Below are 22,139 nucleotides of genomic sequence, written 5' to 3' on the forward strand. Positions count from 1 at the left end.
TCAAAAGAAGAGGGTGAAATCCTCCWAGCACTGCAAGGAGGTGCACTGCTGCAGAAGAGCAGTGGAGGTGGCCAGGACACCAGGATGCCCAGGGATGGGTGCAGGCACCAGTGGCTAGGAGGGTGACATAGACCCTGCCAGAAGAACCTTGTGAAGCCAAATGCTTACCCGGGCAGGTCACTGTTGCCAGGGCAGCCTTTAGGAGCTTCAGGACATTTYCCACAAAGATTTGTAAAGGACTGACATCCCAGTCACTCCGTGCACTCATGCCATCCATGCAGGTCTCTGGAGGCACCAAATCCCTCTTCAAAAGCTCTCCAGTAACTGCCCCAGCTCTGGCATGCACCTCCTGGAAATTTGTTGCAGTTGAGAGCCCTTAGCAGTGGTTTTCAGGGAGCAGATGATGGTGATCGTCTCCTGCAGCAYGTCTGTGATGTGATGAACATGGGTTTGGTGGCTGGTTCTGGGTCCCCACAGGCATGGAGACATGGAAAGCAGAGAAGCAAAGCAGWGTGCAGAGAAGACCAGGGCTTGGGGATGTTTTTGTGGGACCCACAGCATCAGCCACATCTGGCCAGCCCCTAGTGGTACCCATGGAGTTCCCCCAAACTGAAGTGAAAGATATCCAAAGGGGACAAGCGTCCCGGCTTCAGCTTCATCACCCCAGCAAAGTGCTGTTGCCTTTTGCCTTTGCTCTGTGGTAGTGCTCAAAGACAAAGTCACAACATGTGAGGTGGGACTGGCCTGGGGCTACCAGGGCTCACAGGAGACAAAGAAATGCTGGGATTGCTGCAGGCCAGCCCCATGCTCCCTGTGGAGAAAATGGGAGAGCACAAGGCCTCCACAACACATTCTTGTTCGGAACATGTGAGTGAGGCAGGAATTTCTGATGTTATCTACAGCGTTTCCCACTCAGAATCTAAGCTTRAACTTGGTGCTGTGGCAATGTCTCCCACAAGATCCTGCCTTGAGGGGGGACAGCCTGCCTGAGGGGCAGCACTGCTGTCACCTGCAACTTGGACACTCACAGGGAAAAGAGGAGCCTTGTAAGGCACGCGGCTGTTCCTGTCTGGGAAGTGGGAGCTGTGTGCTCCAGCCCAGAGTGACTCCAGGCAGAGCTTCCAGGGCAGGATGGGAYCCAACACACATAAATCTCAGAGCAAGTATCCCTGGAGGACAAGGGGTGAGTGAGGAGTGACTCAAATCACCTGTGGCTGTGTTAGAATATTGCTCTTTTAATTAGTCCCTGCAGTGCAGCCGAGACCACTGGAGCCAGAAAGGTGCCACCACTGTTCCACAGGTGCTCTGGTCCTGGAGCAGCAGGATCCATGGCATGGGCCATGACACTGTGTGCGGCAGAACATTGGCCAGAGCACGGTATCATGTGGGSCATGAGCTGGGACACCTGGTAGGGAAGGCACCACGTGCAGGACAGGGAAGAGACAGCTCCAGGGAGACCTCAGAGCCCCTTCCTTCAGTGCCTGAAGGAGTCCAAAAGAGCTGGAGAGGGACTTTGGGCAAGAGCATGGAGTGACAGAACAAGGCTTCGAACTGCAAGAGGGGAAATTAAAGTTAGATATGTGGAAAAAACTCTTTCAAGTGAGAGTGCTTATGCCCTGGCACAGGGTSYCCAGAGAARCTGTGGCTGCCCCTGGATCCCTGGCAGTGTCCGAGGCCAGGTTGGACGGRGCTTGGAGCAACCTGGTCTGGTGGAAGGTGCCCCTGCCCATGSCAGGRAGTGGAACTGGATGATCTTTAAGATCCCTTCCAGCCCAAACCGTGCTGTGATTCYCTCATTCCGTGACTCTGCAGAGCTGCCCGGGTCACCGGGAGCAGATTCGGGCCCGGCGGGGTTACAGGCCCATCCCGGCGCGTTCCCCCCTGGCCCATTGCGGCCCAGGCCCGCCCCGCCGTGGCACCGCCCGCCCAGCCCGGCCGCCCCGCCCGCCGCCGGCAGGTGCCGGAGCCGCCGCCGGAGCCGGGAGCCGGTAGGTGCTGGGGGGCGGCGGGGGTCGGGCGTGGGGCCGGCGGAGCTCGGGGGCCGGCGGGAAGGCGGTCCGGGCCCCCTCAGCCCCGGACAGGCCGCGGCGCCTCCCGGCTGCGGGACCGGCTGCGGACAGGAGGCACCGAGCTCCGGGGGTGACACCGAGCTCCGGGGCTGACACCGAGTCCCGGGGGTGACACCAGGCACGGGGGGACACTGAGGAGCGAAGGGGGGACACCGAGTACGGGAGGACACTCAGCACCGGGGGAATACTGAGCGCAGGCGGGGACACAGGCAGAAGACCAGCACCACACGCTGCTGGGAAGAAAAGGGGAGGAAATCAATCCCGRTTAACTCTGTGAGGACGGAGCAGGCCGAAGGAAGGGCTCGGTGCTCGGCCGCGGCTGGAGCGTTCTCTGCGGAGCCGGGGAGAAGAGGTACAGCTGGATGGGGACGTGGGCCGGGAGAGGAGCGGGACACAGCCCCGGCCTCGCATGGGCCTTCAGCGCTGACAGAGTGTCGCAGGGTACTGCTGAAATCTTACAAAGCCTCAGCTCTGTGCCTTCAGCAGTGCCGGGAAGGCTTGGGACGGGAGGGCTGGSATGAAATTTAATCTGGTGGAAAGCGAGGTCGTGTACTTGGGAAAAGACTTCCCGGTGTAAGGCGAGCGCTGCTGCCCGGGCGAGGTCATGAGCAGGCGGGGGCTGCGGGGAAGGCACAGCTGAGAGAGGAGCAAATGAGATCCGGACAGATCCAGGGAGAGCAGGGAAGGCCTAGGAAAGAACGTGTGTGATTCCAGTCATCCCTACTCGGGAGAGGCGAGTTCATCTAGTGATTAGGGATTATGAGCCCATTTTAGAGGAGCTGAAAGAAGCTGAGATGTTTCAACAAACGGCAAGAGAAATGATGATGGTGGGTATGATTGCCCATTAGGACATTAGCAGTGAGATGAGGGGATCTCCTTCAGTTAGTGCATAGCATGGCACAGCAACGCCAAGGAATAAATGTTAGTGGGAAGCTGGAAGGTTTTTTTTAACCATTTAAATAGTGAGATCTGGGTTCTGCCTCCCAAGGGGACTGGAGAGGCAAAGGGCAGCAGYTGCAAGGCAGTGTTCAGTTGCTTTAGGCAAAACACAGGCGGTTATGGTTGCTGCTGAATGGAGGAATGAGGTTGGGATCCTGGGGAGAGCTCCGGGGCTGTGCAGAGGAGTGGGAACAGGCAGGCTGGGATGGACACTGCCATACYAGTGTCCTCTGGATCCTTCATGTGAGCCATGCTCAAGGTTAAACTTCTCCAGGTCACTGGAAGTTTGTGCCTCTTGGCCTGAGGAAAAGCTGCTCTGAGGTGGTCTTCTTGCACCAGTGAGAACTGGGGAGGGGACTGGTAGTTGTCACATTTCAGGCTGAGCCTAGAATATCAGGTGGTAGAGATGAGATTAGGCACAATGATTGTAAGTAGAAACGTTTGAAATTATAGTTTTAGTGGGTTTGGGCTGTATGTAGAACTCTCTGAGAAACTCTTTGGGAATATGCACAAGAGCTTCCTGTTTGTTCCCTTCACCCAATGTTCTTAAAACAGGGCTTTAGTTTCGGCAGGGGCCCTGCTGGTTTCAGAGTGTGACCGGAGTAGGCAGCAGGGAAAACTACAGTGAGTAATGCATAGCATGGTACATAACCATAGTATGTCATTCATTCATGTTTAGGAACTAAACAAACTCGTGTGGAAAGCACAGGMTGAAAACTCCCTTCTCCCAAAGGCTTCTCTGTCTCAGTGTTGTGGTGACAGCCATGTGCCCTGGGAAATCCCCGGAAGCRTTTAGCGATGGACCTGCTCTGTCCTTCTTAGATGTTACGTGAGGAGCTAATTCCTGCTTGGAGGTGGGCAGGTGGTGACTTCATGGCTGTAACAAGGGCAGGGGGATGGCGCAGTGTCCCCAGATGTCCCCAAGCGATGCCAAGTGGAGCAAATGTGGTCAGTCCTGCCCAGCTGCTCTTATAGGGGTGGTGGGGCTGTGGTGGCTGTGTCTGCTCAGGACTTGAGGCCTTATCAATCAGGCTGATCTGAAAGAGAGGCCAGACAAACTTAAGAGAATGAGAATACACAACTTTAATCCAGGCCTAACAGGCCTRCTGGTACATTAGGGCAGACAAAAGCCTCCTCCTGAGGCTACACCCGAAATGGACACTGGGTCACGAGATCTTCACCTTTTATAAGTTCTGCCTTATTAACATATTGGGTCTTAATTCTCCAATGATCTTTACAGGTGATGATGTCAACCACCCCAAACTTGCTCCCCCCAACTCACTGTTGTTTACATATTTTGGGGCTCTCGGGCAGTGAGGTGTCCTTGGATTCAGGCTCAGAGAGGGATTGTTTTGTCTAAAGATGAAAGAACGGTAGTTTTAGTGCTGTACTAGGGAAGTACAAGAATACAGATGCATGRAAATAGAGAAACKAAAAATCCTAAGGCATCAGACTGACTCAGGTTGGTGCTGGGAATGGAGATGTGTGTGTTCCAACTGAGTTCCAAACATCCTGCCACAGGTGTGACAGGGACAGGTAACAGTGAGCGAGCTTCTCTGATTTCAGAACCTGAGCCCTTCCTAATAGGATGAAAGACCATGCTGAGCTTCTTGTGTTCCCTTACAGATATTGCACCTCAAATTCAGTTCTGAAATTCAGTTCCTTGTGTTTCTGCTCTGCTCTGTCTCAGCTGYAATTGTGAAGGGAGGGAGAAGTCTCCCTCAGCACCTGCTGTTGGTTTATGACCTTATTTTTGAAGTTCCCTTCCTAACCAGCTCTTTCTGTGCCTGGGAAGCCACACTGTGGGCACTGCTTTCCTTCTGGATGAGCCATAGGTGGTAAACATGCTCTGGGAGCATGGCTGTGGTGCTCCTGTAGCTGAGGGATGTTCAACCGGGGGCCAGACTAGAGCCTGTCCACAGCTCTTACATTTTGGGGGGTTTGGGTCCTTGTTACGGTGTTGTCACCTGCAAAGCGTTGCCATTGCCAGTCTTACTAACACAACCAAAGAAGGAATGAAAGTAATTTCATTATGTAAAAGAATATCTCTTTCTCCCCTTCAGATGTGAATTGAGCAGATAAATGCATGTGTTTAAAGGATGTAGTTGATTTGCCAGTATGAGGATAAGTGGTTTTGGAAGGAGATACACAAACTTCTTAGTATCTGCTCTGATCCAAGACTTGTTTTTTGCTTGTGAGTAAAGAGAAGTATGAAATTCAGTGTTCTTTGTCTGTTTGTGGTACATTGTAAAGCCCTATATTTGATTTCTTCTGATTGCATTAATCAGGAGAGAATATCCTGGATCGAAAGAAGTGAGTTTTTTTAACTAGTGGGTTTTTTAGGGTCTGCAGTGGGGCTGGTGTTTCACTTCTGGCACTGTTACCAGGSCTCAGTACATGTGCTGAATGTACCATGTGACAGTTTCCCTATAACTTTCCTGTACCTTTCCAGGAAAGATTGGTGGCTGCCAGGTGAGCCAGAGAGGAAGTAAACAGCATTTGCATAATATGGAGATTAAAATAATAACAAAKGGAGCAGGACTGAATATATCTTTGAGCTTCTAGACAGGTGTGCCAGCTTYTCAGAGGTGTCCTGCCATAGTGATATGAGCAAAGTTGCTGAACACAGGGTGAACAGGAGAGTTGAGAAACAGCAAATAGATGCTGCTGTCCCTGGTAGCTCTTAGCAGCAGTCACTGATGTCCTAAAGGGAAATATTTTAATASTGTTTGTGCACTACTCTTCTAGTCRATATAGGAAGAGTGATRGTTTGTAGTGGGAACTTCAGCTGSAGGTTTTTGGTTGGGTATGCTTCCAGGACCTGATTTTGCAGCTCTTATGCAGGCAGAGGACTYCAGCCTAGAGCCARTCAACCCTYSTGAAGGTTTCAGAGCAACACACCTGAGCCCACAAGTGTGCAAACACAGAGGTCTGTGTACCCTTTTTCCTTCAGAAAACACATGATGAGCAACTTCTGCCTTGGGATGTGATGTTCACCTTGCTGTTTTTCTGCTGTTCCCAAACAGTCCTGGGTATCCATCTCACAGCTGGAGAGAAGCAGTGCCACTTCCATAAGCAATGTCAGATCTTTGCATGCTCTGCACAGGACCTGTCTCCTCCTCAGATCAAAGGGAATGCAATTGGAGCAGCTGCCATAGGAAACCACGATCCATTTTCTCACCARAATAAAGTCTCTGTTGCAGGGGGAGCAGTTTTTATTTTCAGCGTGAAAYGCTCAGGGAGACTCTTGACTGCTGTTACAGTTTTGCTTAGGGCCCATTCATTCKGAGCAGCCTCACGGCTGCAGTCTCAAATTTGTGCATTTGTGGTGTCGAGAAAGGGCTATTTGAGAACAGCCCTATGCTGGTCATTGATCTGGATAGAGGATGGAGGCAGGAGCAAAATGCATCATTGCTGAACATCTCCACGTGAGGCACTTCAGTGCAGCTGTCTTTAATCTGGGCTCTCTTAGCAGGCCTGCATTTAGAGTAAAGAAATAAAAGAAATAGSCCCAAAAGGTGATTAACATCTTAGGAACTGTGCAGAGCAGCTTCTGGCAGTGYATGTTTGACTTTGTACCACTTGGCACGATTGAACCTGAGATCATCAGAGAATGAAGAGCTGAGCTGGGGCTTTCTGTGCAAATTAAGTAATTTATTTCGTGGTTACTTACTGTGATTAGTAAGGTAACYATGCGTTAGTAATCTACCACTTGCCTCCTTTATATACAGAAAAAGGAGTATTACCCAGTTCTCCTATAGATTTTAGGATAWAGCATTTGTGCTGAGATGGGGGTCCCACTGCCCTGAACTTTCCTTCTTGTATATGTTCCTGAACATTCTTGGATACCCAGCCTTGCATTTAGAAAGAAAATCTTCCTTACCTTGCCCTAACAGCCTGGCTGTCTATTAACAGTTTTGGAAGATATTTTTGGAAGTATTCTTGCTTTAAGCTTACACATTGTTCCATCCTGCATTCTGCCTCAAAGTCCTAAATTCCATCCATTACATCTTACTGTGATGCATGCACAACCCATGCTGTAGCTATACTTCATCTTTATTTGCTCCTTGCATTGCAGAGAAAATGAATTTTACTCACAATTTGAACCATGACAGCCTTTTGCTTTGGGACAGTTTCCTTGAGCTGTCATTTTGGGAGTTAGTGTCAAGGTTGGGTCTACATATGAAGGGTTTGTGGTTTTCCCAGCCGTTCCCAGAGCTGWGAAGAGGTGAGCAGTTACACCTGGAGCAGTTACACCTGAGCACAGGTGATCTGCCATAGTCTGGGGGCAGCAGGCACCAGCTCTGAGGATCTTCCCACTTCCTACCTTTGCAACTTTAATCTGACAGTACCTCACAGGGCAAGAGAAAATGAATTGAAGGGGGTTTTTCAAGCACATTTATTTGATGGTAAAGGTGAACCCCCCTTCCCTGATTTGTGAGGGATCATCGAGGAACTGCATTAAAAATAAGCCCCTCATTGCTCAGAAATTGCTTGTGCTTCCTCCCAGAACCCCACAGCTGGAGAGCAGGTGTAATCTTTCAGATGATGGGTGAGTGAACAAGATTACTGTCCTGGGGAGAATTACTGTACAATTGATTTCATTTAGGTCACAGAACAAAGACTGTCAYGTGGGAAGACTTGAGCAAAACCTGGCTGCAGCCTGGCCTTGCTGGGGGCCAGACAGGCAGTGCTGAGGCTGGATGTGAGATGGGAACACTTGGCTTTGGCTCGTCTGTTCACAGAGTTGTGGGAATCCCTTCCAAGTCGTGTTTTACCTCATGCCCTTCCAGTGTGGGGAAGTGAAACAGTTCCTCACCCTCTGCTAATAGCATCCCTGAGATCAATGTGCTTTTCCAAAGGGAAAGCACTTGTCCAGCCTGGAAATCTTTGGGGTATTTGGATGCTAATGCTGCAAAGGAACGAAAATCGGCACAAACTGGGAGCAGTTTGTGTCCTGGCAGCCGTGCATGGCTGAGGGGGTGTTGTGGCCAGGAGCTGCTGCCGGGAAACACCAGCAGCTTTTCCCAGTACAGCAGTTTGCTTCCCAGGAGCAGAAGGAGGGTCAACTGCTTTTTRTGGCAGTACCATGTGTTTGCAGAGCTTTTGAAAATAAAGATTGACTAATATGTTCTGGATTTACTTGTTCATATCTGCAAGACCCAGAACAGCTGCTGTCCCATGTTTTCTCTCCTTCCCTTTTGGGTTGGTTTGTTGTGGGTTGTTTCTTTTTTTTCCAAATGGCCATGACTCAGCCCTTCCCTGCTGCTCTCTGAATTTCCTGGTTTCTGAATAGGCTATTCTTGGGACAGCAATTCCTGACAGATAGGAACAAGGGAAGTGTTGTGTTGTTTTCTTTATTTCTTCTGTGGCCTGCATAAATGCTCCGCTTCCCTCTGATTTCTGCCTTGTTCCCACGTTACTGAATCGTCCTAAATTGGTGGATGTCATCTGGGGCATGTTGCCCTTGTAGCAAAGGAGCCCTCTCAGACATGATCCAGGCTTCCACAGCAGCAGCTTTTCTTTCCCAGCAGGGTGGTGGTGACAATCCTAAGCAYGGAGGGTTAGACTGCTACAGCTCTGTCTGTTATAAAGCTTAAATCCACCTTGTTTTAGCCCCTCTGCCTCCAAGGAGCTGTGCTTGGCCCTCCCATGATCTACTGGGCAAGGGGCTGATCAGGTGAAGACCAGCACCATGTCCATGCAGGATCGGGTGGCTCAGCCTGCCTGTGGGTACACAGCTGCCTCTGTGKGTACTGTCACAAGTAAGGAGGAAATATCACCTAGAATTTAAAAACAATGAAAAAAAGCTTTCTAATGGCTTATTTATTGACCCCCGCAGATGGCAGAGGCTGAAAAGCTAAAGGATGCTCGTCTCTGGAACACTTTAAAACAAAAAGCTTTTGGATTTGTTCTGAAGGTCATTCCTCTGTAGTGTCGGCTGGGGAAAGTCACCTTCTGTGGCAGGGTGCACTCCCCAGGCCAGGTGTGCTGGCTGCTGCTCTTGATGTGCAGTTGGAAGTGAATTTGGTATCTAACATTAAACAATCTTTGCTGGGTTTTAGTTTTATTAAGAGCCCAGCTCTTTCAAGACACAGTTGTATGTGAGGGGTAAGTAGCCTAAACTGTTGTATATTTTGCTTTGAAAATACAGTTGGCTTTTTAAAAACCCAGAGGTAMTCTTATGTTTTCTCAAAGCCTGTAGTTACCAGTAGAAATTTCTCAAACTAGAGGGCTCAAAACACAGGGGCAGTGTTCTTCCTTAGCATCCCTCCACGTTTTTGGATATGCTGTATTGTTGTTAAGCCAACCAAGAGAAAAGCTGCCCTGTGTGAGTAGGCTTTGAGAACATTCACTGCCAGATTAAATTAGCYTTTCTGAGAATAAATTAGTTGTTGTGATGCAGGCAGCCCCGCTCTCTGCAGCTGTAAAATCCGCGTGTGCTGGTATCTGCAGCAGATAAATGATGTGTTCGGGGCTGTGCTGTTAACAGGAGATTAGATTTCTGGCTGGGGATGAATGAAAAGCAGCCTGTTAGATTTTATTGATTATTTCTCCAAATGAGAAGCAGGCCACCCTTTTAAAGGAGGGAAAGGAACCCCTGCGATTCACGGCAGCTCCATTTTGGGAGAAACTYATGGACTAGAGCCAATGCTGTACCCCTGCTGCAGTGACTCTAACCTGGGATGCTTTTGAGATCCTCGGGGCTCCTGGTCACCCAGATCATGGCAGAAGGGGAGGATAAAAGCTGGAACATGGAGTGGAGGAGTCCAGTAGGGATGGCATTTTGGCTGCTGCCAGCTCCTCTGGGCTTGTGTTTTTAGCTGAGCACTGGATAAAAAGCTGCTGCTGGTGTGTTTGCACTGCCCTTTTCTTGGAGGCGTCTTTGGTTTGTCTCCTAATTAACTTAATGCCTTTATTGTGCTTTGTGCYGCATCAGGAAGTGCTTGCAGGAGGCTGAGCCTGTGCTGGAACCTCAGCTTGTCCTTCCCACCTGCGCTGCTGGGACCTCTCAGCTCCTCCAAAATGTTCATGTAGTCTTTGAGCAAGCTGGGACTAGAGACCATTTCCACTGCTGTTAAATGTCAGCTCTTTCCCTGGGCTTGTTGCAGGTCTTCCWCAGAGACGTCATCTGGAGCATATTTGTATTTTGGGAAAGGAGGTTTCCCCCAGAGTTCATGGCTGCCACAGGGGGTGTTAATTTAGCCTTTCAGACTCTCCTTGCTATGATTCAGGATGGTTTAGCATGGTGGGAGCTCAGTTTGGAGCTGCCTGCTGGGCTATTCTGATGTGAGAGAAAATAGTTCCCAGCTTGTTTAGTGTGGTAACTGTGGCAGCTGCTCTGTCTTCCTCAGGCTCAGGCRAGGATTTGAGCAGCTGAGCTATTTACCTGCCCTCAGGGTATCCTGCTATTATGGGCTTGAATCTTCCCCATCCTCTGCTGTGGGAGCAGTGACCCATCCTCGGGACTATTCCAAACCCTCTGACCAGMGATGCTTTTCGTGCAGCAGCAAAGCAGTGAGGTGTTGCTGTGACAGAGAAAGGTCCATGCTCTAGGCTCTTCCAAAACCTGAGGTGTGTTCTGTGTGTTAGGGCTGCTTGGAGTCCAGCTCTGTCCTAGATTTTCTGTGGGAGATCTGGGGAAGGTGTTAGGAAGGAGTTATCRGGAACTGGTGGGGCTGCAAACTGAAACCACAGCCATGGAATACCRTGGAGTGAAAATGACTTTACTAGACCGGGAAATCAGTGTGGACTGGGCAAATCTGGTGGGAACTGTAGGAGGAATTGGGAATGGCAGGTGCTGTGTGTGACTCAGTGGTGCTCAGCACTGGGCACACTCAGTGGTTGTTGATTAATCCAAGGGCTTTCCCCTCTGGGACATCGTCATCTGTCCTTGAGCAGCCCGAATGAGTTGGGCCTGGGAGCAGGGCACTGCAGGGTACCCYCCTCCTGTCAAAATGCCATGGACAATCCAGCCTCACACTGGTGGCCCAGGGCTGCTCCAGGAGATGTCCCAGTCCGGAACTGGGAAGTTGTGTGGGAGCAAGAAAGTGAATGTGGCAGCACAAATGGCCTCAGCATGGAAAAAGTCCTTCTAGTGCACATCTTTGGATGCGTGTGGGTCCTCCTTGTTGGCAGTGGGACTCAGAGACATCTCAGACCTTGCACACATGATCCTGTTGAACCCTAAACCACACACCTTTGCAAAGAGTGAGCCTTGGCCTTACATAAAATTGAGTGACATTGAGCACTTCACACTAGTCCTGAAAAAAAGCCAAGGTGACACTGTACCTGTTAAATGTGAATGTCAGCAGCTTCTCTGGCGCCAAGGGGGGGGATCTGTGAGCATGGGAAATGCTAATGTTGGAGGCTGGAGTCGGTCCCACAGTGAGCTGGTGCTCTCCTCAGTAAGGAAACATCAGTACCATGACATATGTTTTGTACAGCACTTGAAAATGGATCTGGAATCACCACCAATGTATTCAAAATTATTTCATTGTGTTGAAAAATCTGCAAGGGAATTCTGAATATGCTCTCAGGCACTGATTAATTCTGAAACTGAAATGCAAAAGTGCTGATCATCTCTGACTCTAATTTTCTCCTCCCTTGGAGCTCACTGTGCCATTTAATGGATGTCACACATCTACTCAGTTTGRTTCAGCAATGTAGCTATGTTATTTGACTTTCTCTCGAAAAATTCTRTAGAAGGAGGGAGAAATGAAAGAATGAGTGCATAAAGAAATAAAATACTTTTAGTTTAATGTTGGAAAGGGAATCTATAAAATCCTGAGTTTTGCTGAGGGGTATAGTGGGTACTCATTGTGTATTCACCTTCCCTGTGCTGCTGTCCCCCAGATGGGAGGCACCAGATGCCGACAGCAGGAGATGCTTTTTGTGTAGGTAACTGAAGAGCAGAACTCAATGCTCTGCTGTGGCTGGGCTTGGTGACTGGGAATGATCTGGGGTACTCTATGCAGAAACTCCAGGCTGCCCCATCTCCAAAACCCTGAGTGCTGAGAGTGGAGGAGACTGACAGTTCTGCCTTTGATCCCTTCCTGACTCATCCTTAAGCCTCTGTTCTGGACTGCCGTCAGAGGTGAGCTCGGATCTGTGACTATCCTTAGGAGCTGTGGAGCTTCTCCCCGACCTCCTGAGGCTTCTGCTTGCTGTTAAGCTCCTTGAGCTGGGGTATTTTTGTTTGCTTGATTAAATGAACAGCTATTCTTGTGGCACAGTCGTGTTTGATGCTATGTTAAAGCACAGTGTTGGAGTAGATGTTGGGTTTAGTTGAATCTCAAGATTCTGGCAGGTTGTGTTATCAGCATTATTAACAGATATCAAAGGGATGATGTAATGCAGGATGTATCCTCTCAGGGGGAAAATTAAGTAGATAGAGAGGACCGGAGGCAACAGCTGCTGATATCACTGCATGCTTTCCCATGGATGTTATCAAGCATTAGCTTGGATTCTTTGTGAACTCCACTGAAAGTCTCATGGAAAAGCTCTCTGGTTCCCCAGGGATTTGGCTTGCAGCACCCTCCTTTTCTCATCACTCTGGAGCAGACTGGTAGGATGCAGAGGAACTCAGGTTTATCTTTAATGGTTTTTTTTAGTCACACTCATGAGAACACCTGGTGTTTTGCAGCCTGTCTTCTCCCATGCAGCCAGGACACCAGCTGGAAGGGCCTGAACAGTGAGCATCTCCTGAATGGSAGAGTGGGTTCTCCAGGTCCAGTAGCAGCCTGTGGAGCTGCCTGGCTGCAATGTGCTTCCTGCTTGYTCTGTGTTCAGCAAACTTGCTTTTGGGGGCCAAATTTAGCTGTCCTGGTTGTGTGGAGTTCTCTGTGTACACCTGAGCCTTCCCCAGTGCACTGACACAAGGGCTGGGGTCCATTCTTGAAGTGTGGGGCCATGGTCTCTCCTACCTCTTCAGCCCTTCCTGGCTCCTGGATGTCACTGTGAGCTCTGTCAGCACATGATGCTTCCCACAACCGTGTGCCACAACTTCAGAGCCAAGAGCAGAGAGAAAGAGCTATCTTAGTTTGTTCTGTTCATTTTGGATAGTTTTTCTTTAAATGTTCAGGTTAACCAGGTCCTGGCAAGGCTGTTTCTGCAGCCCCAGTGTGAAGAGCCAAGAGTGCTTGCTCAGCCTATCYGGAGGCGAATAGCACTGGAGAGAATCCCAGAGGCAGCAGCAGGTCCTGCAAATGCTCCTCCTGCACGTAACCCTTTGTGGGTGTTGCAGATAAACCCTCCTTGTCTTAAGCAGGGAGGATTTTGTGTCTGGTTTTCCTGATATCCGTGCAGAGATGCTGCTGGGAGCGGTAATTTGAATCTCTGGCCAAGAACAGCTGAGCTGGGGCTGCACCRTGGAGATTATCTGATTGTGCTTTGGATTTAATGCTCTGAGAAATCTTGTTTTGGATACCGCACCTGGCTCCCATCGAGGATCCTGCTCTGAGGTGATTTGTCTGCTGGGTGATGGTGGCACATAGAAGGTCAAACAATATGTCCAAGGTCCCCAGGTAAATTACTGCAGTGGGGATGCTTCTCCAGAGATTCACACACTGGAGAGCAGAGCAGGCAGCTTTGGCTGTCTGACATACCTGGATTGAATGGTGAAAAACCTTCTTCTCCAGCATTCCTGTGTTTTAAGGGAGAGCTGCTGGCCTGCCTTGCCAGCTGAGCTCTCTGTGCCCGCACTGAAGGAGCAGTCTGACCCTCCTGGAAGAAGCAGTTTGCTGCAGCTGAAATCTTAGTGCAGAAGTGTGGGAGAAATCTGCTGTTCTGAGAGCAGCCTGACTGTTCCTGCACGGTGGGTTTGCRCTCCCTGGCAGTGATTTGGACTAGGGAAAACACATCTGAGTCACCCAGAAAAAGAACAGACCCTTCCTTCAGTCCCTCACTTGGGTTTCTGTTTCCATCGGAGCCTTGTGGAGCACTGCAGGCATGCGCCCTCTTGCTGCCTTGTCCAGGACCAGGGTGAGGAGTTGAGGAGGTGCTGCCAAGGTTAACAGCGGGTAAAGGAGTGGGTACATGGTCAAGGATTGCTAGGACATCCTCATTCTGAAGGAGGCTGAAGCACTCTGTGCTGYTTATTCCTCCCCTCCTGGTTCCGAGGAGGTGGTGTGCAGGCTGGAGGCAGCAAGCGCGCATGGGAAGAGGCAAAGCTGAGGGGGAGCTTTGGCTCGTTTGCAGGGAAAACATCTTTTTGTTGTTCTGCATAAAAACCAGGCAGAAACAGCCACTGGTACTGCTTGCTCAGCAGGGATTTTTGCTGCCTTTCCTTTGGAGGTAAGAGCTCTCCGGTGGGATTGCGCGTGGTGGGAGCTGAGCCACATCCCTGCGAGCGGGTGTGCGCACCGAGAGGGCAAAGCCTGTGAGCTCCGGGCACAGGGTGAGGGCAACATCCCTGTGGGTTCTGGGCACAGGTGTAGCACAGGGAACACGCAGCTCCAGGCTAGGTTTGGAGGTGYCACTCTGAAATGCTGTTATGGAGGAGGGCAGTGGGGGTTGGGATTGCCATGGTCAGGGTATGGCTCTGCACCCCTCATCCCACCCTGCTTGGTTCTCCCTCCTAAAGCTCCTTTGGAAGAGTAACAGACTCTGGCTCAAATGACATTTTGCCAGCATCTGATCTGCCTTTTGTGCTCATACCCTTCCTTAGTCTCAGTATTTGCCAGTTTCTGGAGCACATAGCCTGTGGCACACAGGTATCTTTCTTGGGGTCAAGAACACTGGGATAGTGTTGGCCACAATGATGTTTCTGTTTCTAAAGGAAGGGTGCTGGGCTCAGTGAGGGCCAAGCGTCTTCAGAACTCTTGGCTTTTAAAGCTGTATTTCCAAAAGCCTGGAAGCCAAAATCTGCATCTCTTTGATGTGCAGTGAAGCTGAAAGTGCTCTGTGTATTTTCTCTTATTTATTTGTTGAATTTTAGTGTGGTTTTTTTTTCATTCAGTATCGGAAGTTGGGTTTTACTGTGGAGGAAGAGCTCCAAAAATGTGCAGCAGCAGCTTTTGAAGTGTCAACGTCACCGAACGTGGTTGACTATGAACAAATGCTGCTTCCTGTCTCAGTGGCTGGAGCYACTGCTGCTACAGGGAAAACAAAGCTGAATTGCTATGGATCTCAGTTATAAGGGCAGGAGGAGCAAGGACAGCACAGGCTGTGTCTGCCCCTGGGATGGATCTCAGTGGGGTTGTGAGGCTGACTCAGAGCTGCCGGTGCCAGCGCTGCACCACCACGGCTCACACGTGAGTTGGACCTGCCAGCATCTGCTCTGCCCTTGCCAGGTTTGTCTCACCCATGGAGATTTCWTCCGGGAGGAAGCAGCCTGAAGCACAAGCAGCTGCTGCCAGGGAAGAATGGCATTGATAGACCAAATCTTTGTGTCTCCCAGCAGTGCAGGGATGATCTGTGACTGCTCTCTTTGTGGCATTRCCTATTTTGTGTTGCTAGGACCTGTTCTGGTGACACAATGTTCCCTGGTCCCACTGCACACCAGTTATTTTTKACAAGTGGTTCCCACCATAGCTGTTTGGAGAGCTATGTGCAGACCTTTCCTCTTGCCATGTTTGAATCTCAGCCGCTTTCTGCAGTGATGTAGAGGGGAAAAAACCAGCATGGGACACTGGACCCTGACACATCTGATCCTCTCATCACTGCTGCTTTGTATCAATTTAGGATGTGTCTGTAATRGGAACCAGGAGCTTTAGGGTATTGATGGATGATCTTTGGACAACGGCCTGGAGTGACAGGACAAGGGGGAATGGCTTCACCCTRCCAGAGGGCAGGGTTAGATTGGAAATTGGGAAGAAACTCYTCCCTGTRAGGGACRTGAGGCCCTGGCACAGGGTGCCCAGAGAAGCTGTGGCTGCCCCTGGAYCCCTGGAAGTGTCCRAGGCCAGGCTGGACAGGGCTTGGAGCAACCTGGTCTGATGGAAGGTGTCCCTGCCCAYGGCAGAGGGTGGAATGAGATGGGCTYTGAGGTYTTTTCCAACCCAAGCCATTCTAGGATTCTACAATCCCTCATTAATTGGATCTGGAGTTGCTGAGCACAGGAAGGAGGTGGATTAGAAAGCCTTGTGTTTCCACAGGCATGGCTGTGTGCTGCCCCACGGCACTTTGGCTGTGCTTGCTTTGCAAGAAGCCTCAGATAGACCTCTTGGGGCTGGGGGTTACACCTCTTATCTGCATAGGGGATCTAGAAATCTGTTGCCATGGRTTTGTTCTTCTCACCCAAAAGCTTTCTGGAATGAGATGCGGGTGCACAGAGCCAGGGAGGACACACGGATTGTGGCCACAGGTGGGCCAAGCCCTCTCTGCTTTGGGGCTGCAATGGAGCTGTGTTTGTCTCACTGCTGTGCCCCAGCAGGTTAATGAAAATCCTTTCATTTTCTTTAGCAAATATCCATCCCCTTGGGGCATGAGGGTCTTTTGTCTTTGTTTAACAGAAACAGTGTTTGTGATGATTCTGAGTGGATTTATCCTCTGTAGTAAAGTTTGAAGAGGAAACCAGTAAAAGCTGTTCTTCCAGCTGAGAAGAGCTAATCTGTSCTTTTAGCTGGAAATAGCATCTCCTCTCTCCATCCTTCTTCTGATAATCAGYTCCTTTGGAGTCTTAGGATATATTRCAGTGTGTCCTTGTTCCAAAGAACCTGCACAAGACATTGGTGATTCCATCAGATCTTGAACTTAAGCCTGGTAATCTTGGAAYACTGCAGGGCTCTCRGTGCCAGGGTGGTGAGGGATGCTCTGGGGAGCTCTTGCCCAGCGCCGAGGGGAAGCTGACTGCTYTCTGGTTTCCCACAGAGCTCTCCGTCGGGAATGGGCCAGACCCTCATTAAGATGAAAGAAAGCACAGGAGAAACAGCTCCTAAGAGGCTTAAAAGCAACAGGCTTTATTTTCCTCCTGGGAAGGGCACATAGCCAACATCTTGCTCTTTACAGATCTCTCTTAATAAGCAGAATATTGCAATAGGAGCAACTGAGCCTGCCAAGTACAAGCAGAACAGCCCTGCATCCCACAGTTTCCTTCATCSCAGTGCACGTGTGGCTGTGTGCCCCACGGGCTGTCACCCTCGTGGCTGCCATTCCCTGCTGGGCAGGGTGGCAGCGTTAATGGCTGCTTCACCCCGGGGCTGTTGCTTCATCTGATGGGTGTTGGTGAGGGACGTGGGTGGGTCTCCTCCTCTCCTGTGTTTTCTTGCAGCTGCTTTGATGGGGGGAGGCTGGGGAGTGTTGAAAGGTGTTACATTATGGGAAAGCAGCATCTGAGCGGGAATGGGAGATGTATTACGTTAGAAAAGCCCCATGGGCTCAGTGGCCTGTGAGGGCAAGGAAAGCTCCCCGGCAGGCTGRTGTCCCAGGTAAGGACTCAGGGGTGCTCTGGTTGGGCTGGGCTCATCCAGGACTCCTGCAGGCATCAGGATAGGAAGGTCTGAGGCTCCTGGTTGCACACGGTGGGGTGGCTGGCTACTTTGAGAAGAAAAAATCCTATTTTTCTTCACATCCCCACTGAGCTAAAAGGAGCACGGCCCAGTTTGTAGCTTTGTAGGTCACTGAAGGAAAAGGCAGGCTCTGCAGTATGCCTGGAAATGCTCTGTGCCRTGGCAACTCTGCTTCCCTGGGCTCTTAGGAAGAAATTGGTGTGAGAAGCAGGAGGAAGATGACCCCCAGCTGCCCTGGTYTTACTCTTTGAAGCTATGTGGCTGCAACACCACTTCAGACCTTGGGGGAGAAATACTTGTCAGGAAATATGGACATCCTGGAGGAGACCCTGTGCCTGTCAGGAATCTGCTCAGCTCCTGGGGGGATCRGTGTGCTCCTCCATGAGCAGCAACAGGTGCTGCTGCTCCTCCAGGGACTGATTAGATTTCCTTCTACCTTGCTCRGTGGCAGGGAGCTTGAACTAGGAAAAAAGGAGTGGAACAAAGCAAAGCCAAGCAGGTGAGGGAGGGATGGGTCTTCCTGCCTTGCTTGCCAAGTCCTTGGCTCTGCTTGACCCGGCAGCTGCAGGTGGAGGTGGCTGAGCCCCACAGGCCCCTCTGTGGGCACACCTGCAATGCAGGGCTGGGGCAGCACCGKCTGCCTGGCCTGGTGCCCGTGCAGGCTCTGCTGTGCTGGGGAGGTTGGCTGCTCTGGGCGGGCTGCCCAGCACGTGGCACTGGTGCCAGCAAACGGGAYAAGGAGGGTCACATTTGCTCCTGGCCCATTGGGGTGAAGGATGGAGCTCCCAGCACTSCTCCCTGGGCTTTGACAGCAATGTCACCCGGTCCCATGCTGGATGGCAGCTGTCCCAAGCTCCAAGTGAGCAGCCTCTCACTTGTATTTCCCAATTTAGTCACATCCTACCAGCTATAATTGAGCCAATGGAAACAGATAAATCGAGTTCCTTGATGTTGTTCCACTTCCTTGGATCTCATAGCATGTCAGTGAGGCTTTGCCACATGCCAAGGACATGGAGCCTCGTGCTGGCCATTGARGGGACACGTGGGGAGGCTCCTGCCCAGGGGAGAGAAGGGGTTTGGTGTGGCAGCCAGGGCAGTGCTGCAGCTGTGACTCCTCTCAATCTCTGTAACTCCCTTGCTGTCTCCTTTTACACAGATCCAGTGGGAGAAGTCTCCTTCCAAACTACGCTGCTCAGAGGAGCTGCTTCTCTCAGCTGTCAAGGCCTCTGAGCCCTTGCTGTTAGGAAGAGGACAGGTAAATTGTAGCCCACATGAAATACAGCTCCTGCTGTTAGGTGGTGTTACCTTAACTCACTGGATTTATGTAGAGATGCCCTGTGGGTTTGCACCTCAGAGTTTGCTCTTCAGGCTCAGGGCGGGAATGCTGTCATCCTCTGGGCATTGTGTGTCACTGAGGGTGGAGCTGGGGGCTGGGGGCAGTGTGGGCAGCCCTTCCCCTTATTTGGTACCTCAGCACTGCAGCTGAGGCTCTCAGCACAGCACATTCCGGCCCCAAGCTGCCTTGATGAGCTGCTGTGCAGGTGGAGCTGGCAGGAAGATGTTACACCTTGGACTTGCTGCCTGGTCACAGCCTGTCCAGCYTTGGGGMTGCACCCCTGGTTCTGCCYGGGGTGGGTGCTGAGGCYGGAGCMGTGGTGCCACCARCCCCAGCCTYCTCTGTTACCTGTCACCTCCCTCCYCAYGCACTGCACAGCTCCAAGCAGGTGTCAGTGGGAGGTTGGTGTCACCTAAAGGTTTTTGTCCCTGCAGGGCTGCCTGGAGCCATGTCCAACGACCCACCCCCACCGTACCCGGGGGGCCCCTCAGCACCACTGATAGAAGAGAAGCATGGCCCGCCCACTGCACCAGGTACCTGGGGATGTCCCCGCTGCTCAGGGGTGACATTGCCAAACAGACAGAAGCGAAGCAAGTGTGGGTTCCCTGGGAGGGTCCTGGCTGTGGCCTCTCCTCACTGGGGAGGATGGTGTAATGCCCAGTCATGTCTGTCCCCATGTCACCCTTGGGGGAGGCAGGAGGGGTCCCAGAGAACTGAAAAGAGCCAGAAGCACTCCCAGCTCAAAGCCTGGCACTGCTCCCTGCTGCGGGGTGAATTTGGGCTTCTTGTRGCCTAGAGGATGGGGCTTAAGGGGGTGCTCCCCACCTCTCCCTTCCACGTTGGGGTTGATCCCCTTGGCCGTGCAGCCAGGCCAACATCTTCCCCTCAGCTCTGCTGCCTCCCTGGCCACTGACTCTGTGTTTCCTTTCAGAGGGTGTCACCCCAGTTGTGGGACAGCCGCAGGGGGTTCCCATCCCCCCTCCTGAGTTTGGACCCCCCCCATATGAGCCGCCCTCGCAGCCGGGGTTCGTGCCCCCCCACATGCCCACGGATGGCTCTGGGCCCTACGTGCCACCAGGTGAGTCCTGTGAGGGGCTGGGGGACACAGGAGGTAGGGATGGGCAGCAGCACGTTTCCTTGTGCCCTGGGGAGTGGGGGGGACACAAGAGGGGTTGGGGCTGCCATTTGGGGCTTGCAGCGAGGCTCCTCAGGATGGGGTGGGGGGCACAGTGCCTGTAGCAGGGTTGGCTCCAAGTTTGTATTCAAAGGGGGTGGTGTTGCAGCAGTGTTGGGGGCCTCTCCAATGAGGATCTGGCCTCTCCTAACATGTACAAAGATGCTTACTTGTGCATGTATCTCATTCACAGGCGGATACTACCCACCCCCAGGCCCTCACCCTCCCATGGGCTACTACCCTGCCCCAGGCTCCTACCCCTCTCCCGGTGGCCACACGGCCACAGTGCTCGTCCCACCTGGAGCTGCCACCACAGTCACAGTGCTGCAGGGAGAGATCTTCCAGGGTGCCCCCGTGCAGACTGTGTGTCCCCACTGCCAGCAAGCCATCACCACCAAGATCTCCTATGAGATTGGGCTCATGAGTTTCCTTCTGGGCTTCTTCTGCTGCTTTGTGGGGTAGGTGCTRCAAGCAKAGYTGGGGCCTTGGTGGGTGCTCAGCCYGGTCCTGGTAGCCCCAGTGCTGGTGGCATGGGCTGAGGTGTTGGGCAGGGTGGGGACCTTGGCACAGAGGTGGCACTGGAGCAGCAGAGGGGCTCCAGGGGTGATAGCCCCTAAATTAYTCACATCTCTTGCCCATGACCGAGTGAACCCCATGCCCAGGGGCTGCCCCAGCTCAGCATCTCTGGCTCTCTCTGTGCTCCAGGTGTGATCTCTGCTGCTGCCTGATCCCCTGCCTGTTCGATGACTTCAAGGACGTGACACACACGTGTCCCAACTGCAAGGCCTACATCTACACGTACAAGCGCATGTGCTAACAGCACCCYGGGAGCCACTGGAATGCCACCGGCCCTGTCCCGCTGCCGTCTGTCTCCGCTGTGCATCACTCCTCGCTTCCCCCGCCGGTGGTGTGTATGTGTTATCCCCGGCTCCCTCCCACGCAGAGCTGCTACCACCTGCCCCCAGCTCTGCTCCTCACTGGGAATAGTTGGATTGGTGACACTGGTGCACAGGGGAGGTGGGCCCAGGCCGCAGACGCTGTGTGGGGGCTGCCCTGCAATGCACAGGAGTGGGGAGCATCACTCTGCACCCCAGTATGCTCTGGSGTGCGAGCGAGGCCCCCCTCACCTGGAGCAGCCCTGGGAAGAGCAGCAGCTGCTGGAGGTGCCCACCCCAGTCCCATAGTGCAGGGGGTGCCTGGCTGCAGGGWTATGCTGGGTTGGGAGCACAGGAGTGGACTCGAGCAGCCCATGGTGCCCTCAGAGGATGCAGCACAGCCYTTGTGGCACTTTCAGGAAGGGGCTCAGTGGCAAGGAGACAGAGGGTAGTGCCACACACCAGGTTTCAGTGTGGTTGATGGCATCCTCCAGCCCCGTGGCAAAGCCCCTTTCYGAGGAGAGGCAGAGCTGCCTTTGAGTGCACAGAGGGGCCCGGCAGCAGCACTGCACCCTTATCAGTACCTCCGTCCTGCCCAGTGGCTGCTCCAGCTGCATGCGCCTCCTCCTAGCCCCGCCGTGGCTCTGGGGGCAGGGACAGCTCCTGGCAGCCCTTGCCCCCTGGCAACCTGAGAGCCAAAACTGCACCTGGCATGTCCTGCCTGCCTGGCCCRTAGAGTAGAGGAGTTTGTTACCAGGCTGCAGCTGCAGAGCCACATCCTGGGCCCAGTGGGGGCTGTGAGGTCCTCCTTGCTTGTGGGTGTAGGGGGTATTTTTAGCCCACTCATGTGGGACAGAAGGAAGGGACAAGCAGGCAGCAACAGGAGCTGCCAGCAGCACTCTCACAGGAGGGGCAAGAGGACCTGGGAGCCAAGTTGAGCCTCTCGGGGCTGCTCCTCCCTCCCCTGGCCCCTGCAGCTCCCAGAGCGATGTGGGGAGGTCTCTTAGTACACAGGTCTGCAAACACAGCCTGGCCTGCACAGGCAGGTGCTGTTTGCTCAGGGGTGGAACTGTGGCACTAGTCAGTGTTTTTATGTAAATAAAYAATAGACCCTGAATTTGTGTACATCTTTTCTTTTTCCCTGCTCAAAATTTACAGCAGATCTGCCTGCAGGAGAGCTGAGGATGAGGAGACTGGCAGGTTGGGGGTTTAGCAGTACCAAGCACAGGAGGAAGAGTAGCAGCTTCCCTACTCTACCACGAACCTCTAAGCATGGGGTTGCCATGGCCCTGATAG

The 22,139-nt window shown here is 52.2% G+C and overlaps 1 protein-coding gene across 3 annotated transcripts; it reads left to right on the forward strand.

The window, feature by feature from the left end:
• The first annotated feature begins 1,927 nt into the window (after positions 1-1,927).
• On the forward strand, positions 1,928-21,953 carry CDIP1 (cell death inducing p53 target 1). 3 transcript variants are annotated; one of them, XM_057372397.1, is made up of 6 exons: positions 1,928-1,988; positions 18,615-18,713; positions 19,229-19,327; positions 19,726-19,872; positions 20,162-20,426; positions 20,674-21,953. In XM_057372397.1, exons 3-6 carry the CDS (start codon positions 19,243-19,245, stop codon positions 20,783-20,785), a joined length of 609 nt encoding a protein of 202 aa, XP_057228380.1. In that variant the 5' UTR covers positions 1,928-1,988; positions 18,615-18,713; positions 19,229-19,242; the 3' UTR covers positions 20,786-21,953. The 3 variants fall into 3 exon arrangements, with proteins under 3 accessions (XP_057228380.1, XP_057228379.1, XP_057228381.1); XM_057372396.1 differs by lacking the exon at positions 1,928-1,988 and adding an exon at positions 2,176-2,421; XM_057372398.1 differs by lacking the exon at positions 1,928-1,988 and adding an exon at positions 14,018-14,303.
• The last annotated feature ends 186 nt before the right edge of the window (positions 21,954-22,139 follow it).

The sequence above is a fragment of the Malurus melanocephalus genome, unplaced genomic scaffold (genome assembly GCF_030028575.1).
Source record: "Malurus melanocephalus ecotype Western Australia unplaced genomic scaffold, MMel_1.1 scaffold_170, whole genome shotgun sequence".
Lineage (NCBI taxonomy): Eukaryota > Metazoa > Chordata > Aves > Passeriformes > Maluridae > Malurus > Malurus melanocephalus.